General features: G+C 36.3%; 1 protein-coding gene across 2 annotated transcripts in view; it reads right to left on the reverse strand.

The window, feature by feature from the left end:
• Positions 1-12,762, reverse strand: part of LOC101747141 (runt-related transcription factor 3) — a 33,467-nt gene extending 20,705 nt beyond the window's left edge. For both annotated transcript variants that reach the window (XM_012695100.4, XM_004931782.5), the window contains exon 1: positions 11,625-12,762. In XM_012695100.4, the coding sequence (XP_012550554.1) occupies positions 11,625-12,042 (418 nt within the window). In that variant the 5' untranslated portion in view covers positions 12,043-12,762. The remainder of the gene's footprint in view (positions 1-11,624) is intronic.
• Between the last annotated feature and the right edge of the window lie 1,712 nt (positions 12,763-14,474).

Here is a 14,474-nt window from a genome sequence, read left to right on the forward strand (position 1 = left end):
CACTTCGGACAAACATTCGTGTGATTCGTTTGATGTTTGTCGTATGATTTTGTACATATTTATACGTTTATCAGTGCCAACAAACTTCCTATTATGAATTATGATACGATTACTGATACATTTTATATGATATGCCAATGAAATATTTGAATTTGATTTTACTCTCGTAATTTTAAACATCTTCGTCGTTGGATTGTCTTAACATTTTGCTTAAAAGGAACGATGTCAATTCAATGATGTCATTACATTGGCCTAACAATTGAAAAAAAAAACTTTTAGTTTAGTGTAGTGTGTAGTAGTGTAGTTTTTGTAGCTTTAAACTACATTAATTTAGAAAATAAATAAATAAATGTGGTTGGTAAAACACTCTACGACTAGTTTCAGGTAGCATTTAGGTTTGTACACCTTCAACTATTGAAGCGAATTCTCATAGAAAGAAAAACGTGGACATGCCTTCGATAAACAAAGGCAAATGTTCTCAATTACTTAACTTTGACTAGTATTTTCTCATATGTTATTTGCCAAAAATACGTATACGAAAGAAAAATATTTTAACTATGCCATTGTATTTTATTAAAAAACAAATTAGTTAACAGAATAAAAATAAATTTTTTTTAGCCTGTTTATTTTCCCGTGTGCATTTTTAAACTGTCTTTTTATTGTAAATATTATATTAGTTAATTGGATTGACATGAATTCATTATTTATCCATCGTGGTTAAAGTTGGAATTCACTTCAATATCGGTTGGCCTAAACTTCAAACCAAAATATATGATTACTTGCAGCGCTGTCGGTGCATGCCTATCTCAGTATGCTTACGTTGCAATTCTCAAACTGGTTCCACTTTTAAAATATAATAATTGTAATTTGAAGATTAAAACAAACTCTTTAAAAATAACACAAGCCGATTTTAATTGAACGATTAAAATTATCGCTTTAACTTTTGGGCGGGCATATCCGTATAGCTCCGTCTTACGTTCACAGACGACAACGACATTTCCTTAATAGGTGGATGCAATCCAATTTGACAGCTGTCAAATACACTCCTCGGCGTGTCGCAGTCGTAGCGATTACGCAGCGGCGTCGGACGTAACAACGTGTTAATGCCTCTACACGTTAATGGACTGAATTAATATGCCGGTGTAAGCTAAGATGTTTGACGCTATCGTATCTGAAGTATACCTTATAGTTTAGATATATAATATACATGGCGTTTTTTTGTATTTATTGAGCTTTGATGACTGGGCTGCTTTTAAGTAGTTACCGGAGCTCATAGACATCTACAACGTAAATACCGCTATCCATCTTGAGACAAGAGGTCTAAATTCTCAGTTTTTAAAATACATTATTGCTTCACGGCAGAAAAGGTGGTGGTACCTACCTGTGCGGACTCACAAGATGTCCTACCATCAGTGAAAAGCTTTTCAAAATGTCTTAAAGGAATGAGTTGTGTATACTTGAAACTTTAAATGTCTGACTGTTTCGTTGGTCGAGTTATTTTTGGCCGTGATCACCATAGAACAAAGTCTAGATTTGATTATATTATAAGTTTAGATTTGATAAGTATAACAAGTTATTGGTTATCAGGTTCTGGATGTTCTGATTGTCTCGTATTTATTTACGATACTCGAAGCACTGGAGAAGATCATAGTTGTAAGCCGCTGAATGTGCAATAACTGTTTATTAGCGTTTACTCTTTAGGATTCGATTTTAATTAAAGTCGATACTAAAATTTGATTGGTAGTAAAATCGAGCATTAACATAAAACATTCAGTGTTTCGTTCAAATATACTAATACGTTTTATCTCGGAGCACTTAAAGAGTAATGTATATTGTATCTAAGTTTGACGGCCCATCTATTGTAAGATTAGTAAAATGCCTACTAGACATATAAGTAATAGTCTTTGATAAAAGAATCATAATAGTGTGCAAACTTATAATTTCATTTAATTATAATCGAATTTCGACTACACTGGGACCACTAGTACTTATAAATGAGACTCAAAAATTAAGGTGAGCAGCATCTATAGTGTCTTGCAATCATTTGTCAATAGTGGCTGTGAGTTGTTACTGTCTATGCAAAAAAAAACTAACTAAATGGTATCGAAAAAAATTTTTTTTTTATTGCTTAGATGGATGGACGAGCTCACAGCCCACCTGGTGTTAAGTGGTTACTGGAGCCCATAGACATCTACAACGTAAATGCGCCACCCACCTCGAGATATAAGTTCTAAGATCTCAGTATAGTTACAACGGCTACCCCACCCTTCGAACCGAAACGCATTACTGCTTCACGGCGGAAATAGGCGGGGTGGTGGTACCTACCCGTACGGACTCCCAAGAGGTCCTGCCACCATTAATAATTTCATTTAATTAAATTTTTACTGCTATGGGATAAGTAATAAGTATTTTTATTGCTAAGCACCAGTCGTACTTGAACATTTATTGCGCGAAGAAGTCATGGGTTTTCGTTTATGCACAAATATAAAATAAAATGAAGACTTAACAGGACATTATAAAACGCAAATTCTGATTCTTAAACAGTATCAAATATGAGTGTATTGTGCATTTGGAAATCCTACCATTATAGAGCGTCCGTCATTAATAGAGCGTGTTTGAGCCGCGTGACGCCGCAGAGCATAGTTACGGAACTTGCGGCCTGTGCTGTTAGCGCAACTACCCCGAAACCAAGGGGCGACCGTAAATGAAATGGTAGTTTTCCATCGCGGCTAACCGGGCTGGTAGACCCGGCCGGTTAACCCTGCGTCGGTCGCTGCGGCCGCGTTATGGTTGACAAGGCCTGTTACGGGTGACGGGCATGCGTGCCGCAATCTACAGTCGTGTTTGCGTGTTCCAGCGCTGTTCTTTTGCGAAGGCTCTGTTATATTTTACCGCTATAAATATTTTTGTTTCTAAAGAAAGCGTTTCGACTTAAACAAGGAATGGCATTTTTAGTTTTGGAACGCCGATCGGAAATACGATATTAGAAACGAGACGATCTATCTCCGTGTACGTTCGTTCCGCGCAAACCGCGATGTATTCAAATAAAGAACTCTTCAAAGGAATTTTTTATTGAAATGGCTGTGAGACCGCAGCCGGCGCGAGCCCCGCCTCCGCGGAAGAAGTCGTTTTCCCGACCTTTTCCATTGGCTGCTGGCTAGAAGGCGGGCCGTTTCTTGAAGTCTTAGCCGACTCGACTCGAGACTAACTTTTCATTTGCACGGCACTAAAATATAGCCTTGGATTAGAGCGTAAAGCGGAACTTGGGCCTGCGGTTTCATTTGGACGTCTTTTTGTTCGTCTGGACTCGAACAATACAGTTCGTCTTTCGATTTCCTTCATTACTAATAGTTAATCTTTTTTTAATAGCCATTTGTGTAGTGAGAGCTGCTCTTGATACTTCTAATGTTATTGTTTCAGAGCACGATGATAATTGATAGAGTTTGACAGCTTTATTAGAAATTAATATTGTTGTAAAACATATGCTGCAATTAGTACTAAAATAATTACACATACCAATTATTACTGGACAACATAACACTTATTAGTGCTATGTATAGTTTCATGCTGTTGAATTCTACTTTCCGCTCTTTATGTATGCTTTCTAAGAATTGACAGATTTTTTTTTCAATTCATTCATCTCAAATACTGATCGCTGTATGTTACATCTCTTGATATATTATAACGAAAATTTTTATCATGATAGATAACCGTTTGAAATACGGGTAGGATACCCTTTTGAGGATATTTGAATAAGCATTAAATAAATAGAAACCAAGTAGACATAAAATTAGTAAAAAAAAAGAATTTACTATTTTTTCTGAAATGCCTTAAAAATAACTCTAAAGACGTCATTGTGATTTTAAGGGAAATTCGTACATAAACGTTCAAAAATAAAATCACGGTTATCCATGTCATACTTTAGAAGGAGAAGTCATACTTAAGCTGCATAAAGCATACTTCAAACTACATAAGCCTTAAATAAATAATAGTTTAAAGAAAAAAAAAAGAAAAATAGATTTGTAGCTAAAAATAGTAAATTTTAAACATGGGCAGCTCATTTTATAACGAGGTAATAGAAACTAAATTATTGTTTTTAATAAAAGTTAAAATATTATAATTTAATAATTTTAAAATAAGAATTAGGTTATGGCAAAATAATTGATTTGTTTGTTAAAAAATTGCTAATACATTTTGACGTTCTCAGCATCAAAGTTATAATTAGTTCGCTGCCAGATATTCATAGGAGTTATGATGATGATGGCTATTACTATTATTATTGGACAAAAACACATTTTTTTCTTTAGAAAAAAACGGGAAAAAAGGATCATGATCGTTTTTTGTATGTTAAAGTTCAATTTAAATTCCTTGAAATAACACAAAATCGTCTATAAACAAACTGAAGATGTTGAGACAAATGTGTTTCAGAAATGCATCTACATTGCTATTAGTCTCAGCACAGAAATTTATTAGGTGATGGAACTTCTCTATCTTAGTAATACTCGCCAGAAATAAGAAGATGGAATACAAAGAAAATTTTTGCAATTGGTTTTGTATTGTGTTCCATACTTGAATAATATGACACTATAAGTGTATATATAGGTATTTGTAAATTAATAAAAATTTCATTGCGCCTACCACTATTTACTCTGCACTACCTTGTAGTAGAGAATGCTTTAGACATTAAGTCCACCAATATAAATTTACATTAAGTGTTATAAATAAAATAAATAAAAATAAACACTATGTCCTAAACGAGTATTGAATTTTTATTAATTCATAATAACGGGTCTGTTGCAGAATAAGATTTCGGACCGTTCTTATAAATAAAAATAGCCGCAAAACATTACGAAACACTGCTGTACGCATCTGTACTACGTACGTCGTCATTCCTGTCCAGAATAAGGAATGATAATTTCCATCCTTGTTTTAGGTAAATTTTCTGTCAACAGGCCTTTACCGATAACATAACAGAACCAAAGAATGTACTCTAAAATAGAACGATTAGCCTCATATGACGTCATATATTCTAATTGACAGTGAAACAATGTTACAATTAATAAGTTTAATTGATTATACTTAATAAAAATAGTTATCGGATGATTGCTTTAATTTTGGAACGAAGTTCCTTATGGGACGATGCGGAGGAGTACCCTAACCGGGAAAAAACGGCCGTAACGTAAGATTTTTATTATTTATGTATAATCTTAGTGTGATGACGGTTATTATTATTATTCATATAAATAGCTGTTTCTATGTATGTTATTATTATATATTTTTTATTAATCATTGTGAATAAAATAAAGTGTAAAGTAGTTTTTATTTTTATTTTTATCAATAAAAACATAATAATAGAAAATGTATAGCCGAATAATTATTTTCTTTATACCTCGAATAGAACTTAAAACTAATATTTTTATAATAAGGAACTTCGTTCCTATCCGGTGTCCTACGAAACCACACATCTTTTATTATTAACACTTCCGCTACACGTTGAATGCAAAGCCCGCGAAGTTTCTCGCCGGATCTACTCAGCAGGTCGCGATTCTGATTCGGTAGTAGACAGCTTACCTTGAGCTGTTAGGTCTCCTTCGGAAGCGTTCGGGCAGCTGTTGGCAAATCATACCCCTCCGGGTTGAGCCTTGCTCGCCCCACCTGTCCTGGTGAAACTGGAGAGGCCTCTTGTCCACCCGTAATCCATTCTACATAAAAAATAACATTCCCGCAATTGTTACTTAGATTATTTTTCTATTTCTAATTTCAAATGATTTTGATCGAGATGCGGAACAATAATTTGGTAATGTGCACTCCTTGGTTAATATCCGACTTATTAGAAAAACCGGTCAACATTTAGTTTCTACAAGATTTCCAAGTAAAGTTGTACAAGATGAAAAAATTCATTTCTTAATTTTGATTTGTGTTTACTTAGTAACATTTGATTATTTTATGCATTTTTTGATCACGATGTATGACAATACAATCTAAGACAGTAATATAGAGCTGGTATCATGAACTTGCAGAGTGCATAACAAAGCTGTTGGATGGTGACTAATAAAATTAACCAAGTTTAGTTAGTTTATTGATTGGTTTTATTGTAAGTGCTAATGCTACAGGAGCTCATGGGTAGCACAATGAGAGTTTTCCCACCTTCAGAAATAGAGTCGAAGTTAAAGTTAACCTAAAACCCATGAACGTCGCATGCAGTGGTTGTACCTACTGACGTGACGTGAACTACATTAACCTCAAAAAGCACACTGCTATAGACCAAACTTTGAGAGCTAGATTGGAATTATTTAAATTTATAGAAACGAGTCATATGCCACGAATTGGACGTTAATGCTCCAATGACAGCCTTCTGTGAAGTACCAGCAAGGACAAACATAGATTCACGAGCATTTTGTTCACGAACAAACATTTGAAGTCGTCGTGGCCTAAAGGATAAGACGTCCGGTGCATTCGTATCGAGCGATGCACCGGTGTTCGAATCCCGCAGGCGGGTACCAATTTTTCTAATGAAATACGTACTTAACAAATGTTCACGATTGACTTCCACGATGAGGGAATAACATCGTGTAATAAAAATCAAACTCGCAAAATTATAATTTGCGTAATTACTGGTGGTAGGACCTCTTGTGAGTCCGCGCGGGTAGGCACCACCACCCCGCACCTATTTCTGCCGTAGAGCAGTAATGCGTTTCGGTTTGAAGGGTGAGGCAGCTGTTGTAACTATACTTGAGACCTTAGAACTTATATCTCAAGGTGGGTGGCGCATTTACGTTGTAGATGTCTATCGGCTCCAGTAACCACTTAAAACAAGGTGTGCTGTGAGTTCGTCCACCCATCTAAGCAATAAAAAAATCCCTCGTAATAATTTTAATTACTGGGTGTAATGAACATTGTGCCGATAGCCAACATAGTAGCGGCATATATTCCTGCAAGGATAGTATAATATTAATCATCGAGTATTAAAAAAAAAGTTACACTGCACGCAATGGAATACAATTAACAGTTTTGTCTTTGCTGTAGATTACGGGTTCACTAACCAAAAACAACAAGTAAGCTTAGCTTAGCAAATGAACATGGTTTTCCCCTTTTGTTAAGATTCTATTATTTGCTTTCGGTCTCAAGAACCGTTTCCTTACACCCTGAATTAGATTTTAACAAAACACTGTCTGAGTTCTAAAAGATCTTTAAACTTCTTAATGATGCTTAAGAAATTAAATTGAAACTTATATTTTCATAATTGGAACTACTTGTACTTGTATCTTGTATATATCTTGTATCTTGCGTTCATTATTTTCTATTTCGAGGTATGGAAAATTTTATTGTAGTGAATACAAAATATGTCAACGAATCTCAATAATTTTAGTATATAATCATACACATACAATAAATTTTAGTAAATATAAAAATTCGGGATTTAGCCGAAGAAACTAGTTCGCGAAAACCGAAAATAAAATAATAATATCAATGATATATTATACATATGTACATTATAACGTGCTGAATGAAAAGTTTCCGGAACAGGATTTATATTATTATAAATACACATTAAAAATTATTCTATAATAATTGAAATCTTACAAAGCGTTTTCTCAAAATCTATTAATATTATATTTGTTATTATATTATTTATTGTTATCATATTTGTTTTTATTACGTAATAAAAATAATGCATATTACACAGTTACTAATTAACAAGTACATTTAGACAATGTTGATATATCACATTTATAATTCAGTTGTTAATCAATAGATAAAGTCCTACTTGTGCGGAAACTAAATACTTGTCGTGTGATATCTGTTATTGTAGACAAAAGCTTAAATCTAATTTTTATTCAGTGTACTACAAGTATATGATTTGACTTACACGTGTAGCTACCGAAATATAGAGACGGGTGAATACGGCTACTCATTTTGATACTTGAGGTTGTAATCTCAATTGTATTATATATAATATGTTTGTCATATTATTTGAACAGGAACTAAACTGATTTGCGGCAGGAAAATGAGCGCGCACCTGTTCGTATTGAAAACAGTAGGATGTTTCCTACCTTTTTTCCAGCCTTGTTTTTTCATCTTAAAAGTCATTCGTGTGATTGCGAGGTTGGTACGTTTGTATATACTTTCTTTGAAATAAATGGTGCTTGCTTGTAAGATTTGTACTCAGGCATAGTCGCATGGATCAATACGAATATAGCTCCTTTCATATAGTTAGGCAACGATAACTTTTAAATACAGTGATAGTAGTGGGCAGCGGACAAATTTTCGATTCCACGGGGTATACATATACGCGGAGAGCTTACAATGTCCTGCGTGTTCAATATAATAATGCCTTTAGGATGGTTTTGTTACTGCCGCGCTTTTGTAGTGCATCCACAATGTTTGCGACATCTCACACCTATGACTTCTTTGCAATAATGCGGAAGAGAAGTGCCCCGTTATTGCGTCGAATCAGAGACAGTGGCAACAGTCTTTTGAAAATCATATCGAGCAAGATCGAGGGACTGCTGATTAATTAGCCTTTGCAGCAAGCACTAGGAAAAAATAAAAAAAAATGTAATGATATTTATGTGTTAGATTTTTTAAGTTACTAACATAGATTTTAAGTAATTCTTACTAACAAAACGTAATTGTTTAAAAAAAATTGAAATAAAGTATAAATAAATAAGTCCATCCGTGTATTATTTATTGTTCTCTTTTAGCGTTTAGTAGTACTAATGCTATACTTTGTACAATTTGATAGTCATAGTTAATATTGTATTTCTCTTTAAGCTCATCTACCCCTAACTTTAAGTACAAGTGAAATTTAAACTAAAAACAATTTTCATTTAATAAAATCTACTCGTTATTTTAGGTTATATATTATTTTGACCTCTCTAAGACATTGGATTGTGATTAGAGCTCTTTTTAAATGACATGATAGTTTTTAATCACTGATAAGTTTCAAGCCGTGTTACGACGAGATTTGTTTGAAGTTGATGTGAGGTGATTGCAGTTTTTTTTTATTGCTTAGGTAGGTGGTGACGAGCTCAAGGCCCATGATGTTAAGTAGTTAACGGAGCCCATAGATATCTACAACGTAAATTCCGCCACTTACCTTGATATATGAGTTATAATATCTTAGTTTGTACAGTACAACGGCTGCCCCAATCTTCAAATCGAAACGCATTACAGCTTCACGGCAAAAATAGGCAAGGTGGTGGTACCTACCCGTGTGGACTCACAAGACGTCCTACCACCAATAGCTACCTACGCAAATTATAATTTTGCGGGTTTCATTTTTATTACACGATGTTATTCCTTCACCGTGGAAGTCAATCTTGAACACTTGTAAGGTATGTATATCGTTAGAAAAATTTGTACTCGCCTGCCAGATTCGCACACCGTTGCATCGGAAGATACGAATGCACCGGACGTCTTATCCTTTAGGCAACGACGGCTTCATTTTAAGTGTTTTTAATTTATGTTTTTTTATTTATTTCATCTCTTTTTTGTACAAGGAGCACTGCTGCTTGAGATACAAGTTTTAACACCTAGTTCAAGCACGGATGCACATTATGATTGTGTTTATACTTCTATGTTAATAATAAATAAATAAAAAATAAAAATAAAAATTTTAAAAATATTAATATATTTTTTATCACGATCTACGTGGTGTTATGTGGTTACCGGAGGCCATAGACATCAACAACGTAATGCCGCCGTCCACCTTGGGACATGAGTTCTAATTCTAAGTACTCTATACTTTACAACAGTTACTCTACCTTTCAAACTAGATTAAAATACTGCTGCGTTTAGATATAGGAAGGGTGGAGGAGTTCATGCGGGCTCACAAGACGCCCTACAACCAATAACTAGGCAAATCATTATTTTTCGGGTTTGATTTGTATTGTACAATGTTATTCCTTCATCGTGAATTCATGAACATGAGTGAAGCAAGTATTTGATTACAAAAATTGATATCAGGCTGCGGGATTCGAACATAGGCACTGTCGCACCGCTCTATTCGAACGCACCGGACGTCTTATCCTTTAGGCCACGACCGCTTCAATGTAGTACGATGAAGTGTAAATAAATAAGAATGAATAAATCACTTTATTCTTGAAAAATAACTCACAAAGAACATCCAAATTATTTTCTGACTCAAGGAATCTTACTCGTTTAAATTTATTAGAAAAGAATTTCATGTTTTATTAATGTGTATTAGTCAAAGAAAACGTAGTGCAGGGTTGTTGACAGAAGGCTTTAAGCAAAGTAAAAACCGCTGTGTTTTTATCACGGGGCTAAATCGTGGGCATTTTACTTAAATAAGCTGTTTGAATATCATAAGTCTGATCGTTTTTTTCGAATAATGCAAAACAAAACAATCAGAATGTTAAGACTGTATTGTGGTGAGGCGAAGGTTTAAAACGCATCAATGGCCGAATCGCTGGATGTGGTAAATTCATCACGTAAATATTTCTGACAACTATAGTAGGATAATGTTAACAAAGATAACCTATACCTTTCAGATTTTCAAAGGCAAACGATTGGCGTTCATAGTTTTAAAAAAACTTGTTTAATATAATATTCAAATAGTGTTTAATAAAATAGACAATGTGTTTCACTGTCAAAATGAAAACTTGATTATCTTGTTTTTTTTGTTTAGTTCATCGTAAAATTACGATAAATTAAACATATATTTAAGTTGCTATTAGTTTATACCTCCGTTTGGGCGTAGCTGAAATAGCTTCTTAGGCTGCCAGTGAATAGGTAGGAAAAAATAAATTAGTATAAATCTACCTTCTAAATTGTAGAGGTTATAAACATGAGCCGCAATGTGGTGCTAATAATCTTGACTAGATTAGATTCAATTGTTAGTCATCCGGCATTGGAATAGTTATACCGAATATTCGGATGAGTTTTTGTATTAAAATTGTATATGTTTTTATTGTATTTCACTGATTCTTATACCACATATAGTTGTGCTGGTTGTTAATTTTTACCGTCGCATACCGGAAAGATTAAGAAGATAAAAAAATCTGCATGAACTTATTTTTAAAATTTGTTTTTTTTTTGTATCTATTTTTTTATTTTCGTGTGCCTACTACGACTATTAAGACAAAAAATTGTAATCAGTAAATAGGGGTTAGAATTTATTTAATACCTTTTTTCTTTTTCTCTAACTTCGAACAAATCTTATCGCTGATAACTGCAGAAAGTAAACTTTCTCAGGGCGGGACAGCCATTGGGCGGAAATGGCCGCCCTAATCTCCCGCCCTCCTTATTTGACATTCACTTTACTTTCTTAACTGCGTCGAAAAAGTTTTGTATACTTTTCAATGTCAGGGTCTACGCTACATAACAAGTTTTGTTTTGTATTTAAATTCTGGTGTTAAGGATGTAAACAACATCTAGTAACTGTTTGAAATGTTGAACGCTAAGAATGTTTTGTGTCTTTAAGCATAATAAAGCTCTAGAAAGTAGGTTTAACACAATCCGCATATATTTTACATACAAATGACACTTTAGGATTAATCGACTGTAACATGATTGATTTTCCAGACTGTAATGTTATCATTTTCAATAATAGAATGTCAGAATCTAAAATTCATTCACATAACTGCACCTTCAGCACTCACCGCGACCGCTGCGGCCGACGAACCTCAAATCATTGAACTTGGCGACTTGATTCTTCATCACTGCCGAACTGTTCCTTAACTCTGCACAACAATTTTCGTCGTTGCCAGCGCGAACTGTGACCAGCGTGCCGTCGCCGATGTCTCCTAGCGCCACCACCTTGAACGCCACAGGCAAAGTCTTGTTTGACCGCCAATGCGGCGGTAATACTGTACAGACGAAGTGAGGGCTACCGGTCCTGACTAGTTCGCCAGGGTGCTCTGATAAAAAATCACCCAACGTTCTCTCAGCTAGGATATCAGACGTCATCTTAGTGTAGGTTTCGTGGAGCAGCGTAGAGCTCGTGTCTGGCGACACGGCGCCGCTGTTAGCACCCGTCAGGTGCATCCTAGACACCCGTGCGCGCTGTGTGCTACACATAGAGTCAACTTTTTACAAACGATTGCTACATCACAACACACACTGCTTTTTAAAGAAACTCATCGCTCTGTAATAGTGTCCCCGCGTAACATCTTCATCATCGCGTCATAGTTAAACATTAAGTGGATTATCTTGTATAAGTTTCGCAAGGAGGGTTGACGAGATGACAGCTCGTTGCTAGGGAACGGGCGCGTGGCCACTTAAAGCGGTGACGTCACGGGCGGCCTTGCCACACTTTTTTCCCCGGTGAATGAAAAGTTCGGTGACGGCGGGTGTGGGACGCGAGGTGAGGGGCCGATTTTTCCGGCGTCGGGGGTGGCTGCCCCGTTCGCGGCGAAAAAACTTTTCACTAGTTTCACTGACGGCCGAACTTTTTGTGGACGGCGTATTTACGCGACGGACGTACGCACGTTACTCTCGCTTTCGGCTCGTCTCATTTTATTTTATTTTTCGTAACCGACGATCGGGTGAGAGCCGTTTTCGTCGGTGCGCCCGAAACGCGTTGTGTTTACGAACGAGGGGTGCGATGCGTGCACCCGGGATCACAGTCGTGTTGCGACTCGTGGCATGCGGGCCGCCCTCGGTTGCGGTGGACGGTCGCGGTGGCTATTAATACACGACGTACGTCCGCGCCCGTCGACTTCGGACAAAGTTTCGCGGGCGAGTCGGTGCGCTCCGCGGCAGCCGTGGCGGCGAGCGAGAGGCGGCGACGGCGCGGGCGCGGCGGGCGGCGGAGCGCACTTTGCGGTCGGGGTGGGTTGGGTTTAAAGCCGCCGAAGGATAAAACATACAAATAAACACGTGTTCGCGCCGGCGCGAGCGAGAAGTGCGCCCAGCACCGCGGTGCAAGCGGGATGGAGCACAACTCTTGCGGCATTTAGCAGTCGCTTCGCATGGTGCTAGCCAGGCGACCACCCGCAGACAACGTTGCTGCGGCGGCTCTTCCACTATAATCGCTCTGGCAACGAGTCCCATAACTTACCGCACACAGATCGATGCTGTTTTGTTCTGCACTAAAATGCATATTAATATATTGGTGTTAATTTATATTAACGATACTTTTATAGAGCGATTTTGATTAATACGAACAAAATATATAAAAATGTGTTCACCCAATTTCACTGATATCAAAATTCTTTTTATTAAAATATTCTTTGTAAAAAAATCAAAAATGAATTTCCAATTTAATAAAAATTTAAAATAAAAATAATTGCATAAAATACATTTAAAAAAAACGCGTTATAAGTCACTTTCACACACGAAACTATCAAAACGGTTTTCTGGGAAGTTCGCACGGATTCCATAGCCACATTATTCTTGCACAGTATACTGAAGCGTTGGGATCGAGTTAACGAAGCTTGTTAAGTGTCGACGGGACGCCCGTATCTCAAATCTGCTTACGGGATAAGTCTAGCTTCAGCCTTTTACGTCTTCATTATTAAAGCAGTACTAGAATATTCTATAACACACAGGTTTCAAAATTCGAATGTGAGAAAGTAATATGCGAATTTGAAACGTTTATTCCTTCAATTCGTAATTTGAAATGTATTGACTGGATTCTCACTTCGAGAAAACATTCAGGTGACGAATCAATGTTTGAATCAATATATTTGTCTGGATATTATATAAATATTAACATGTATAGACGCAGGTATATGTAAAACAATCCAATTCAAAAATTAGAATAGTCATTGGAGCGAGGATGGAAAATGACCTCGGTGGACACGCGGAATACGGTTGCTCGCTTCTTCACTACTGTGTGCGTACACCTTATCATTTTATTTGTTGTAGCTCTCTTCTACGGTAAAAAATTTTTCATCCGAAAAAAGAATTTCCTGATATTTTTTTCCCGCGTACCACTTCAACAAAGCGCGGCATCTCTTCAGTCTCAGGTCCATTAGACGAGCATTCAAACGATGTCCTGTTTTTCTTCGATATGCCCGAAGCCCTAAGTCTTCATTTAACACCCTTTTCACCGTGGTTCTGCTTAACCCCATCTGAAGGGCCAACAGTTTCTGCTTACGTTTGGGATTTCTTTGAATTCCCGCCTTCACAGCTTTTATCACTGCTGGAGTCCTAACAGACCGAGGGTGACCACTTCTTGACCTGTCATCTACACTAGAGTCTTCATTGTATCGTTTGATGGTACGATAAACGAATCTTTTGGTTACATTCAAATTTTTCAGTCTGTTAAAAATTTGAATTGGCGCGTAACCGCAACGATGCAACGCAATAACTGCAACACGGTCTTCTTTAAGCGTCCACTCCATATTTAAAAATGAGTAAAATTCTAAATGTATACTATTTTTATTTTCATGAACAATTCGAATTTCGAATTCAATAAACTTTTTTGTGGCCAGCATTCTAAAAGAAAAGTTTTTACTGTGTGACAATACTTATGACCTGACTAGGTATAAGAAATAGTATATACA

The sequence above is a fragment of the Bombyx mori genome, chromosome 3 (assembly GCF_030269925.1).
Source record: "Bombyx mori chromosome 3, ASM3026992v2".
Taxonomy (NCBI): Eukaryota; Metazoa; Arthropoda; class Insecta; order Lepidoptera; family Bombycidae; genus Bombyx; species Bombyx mori.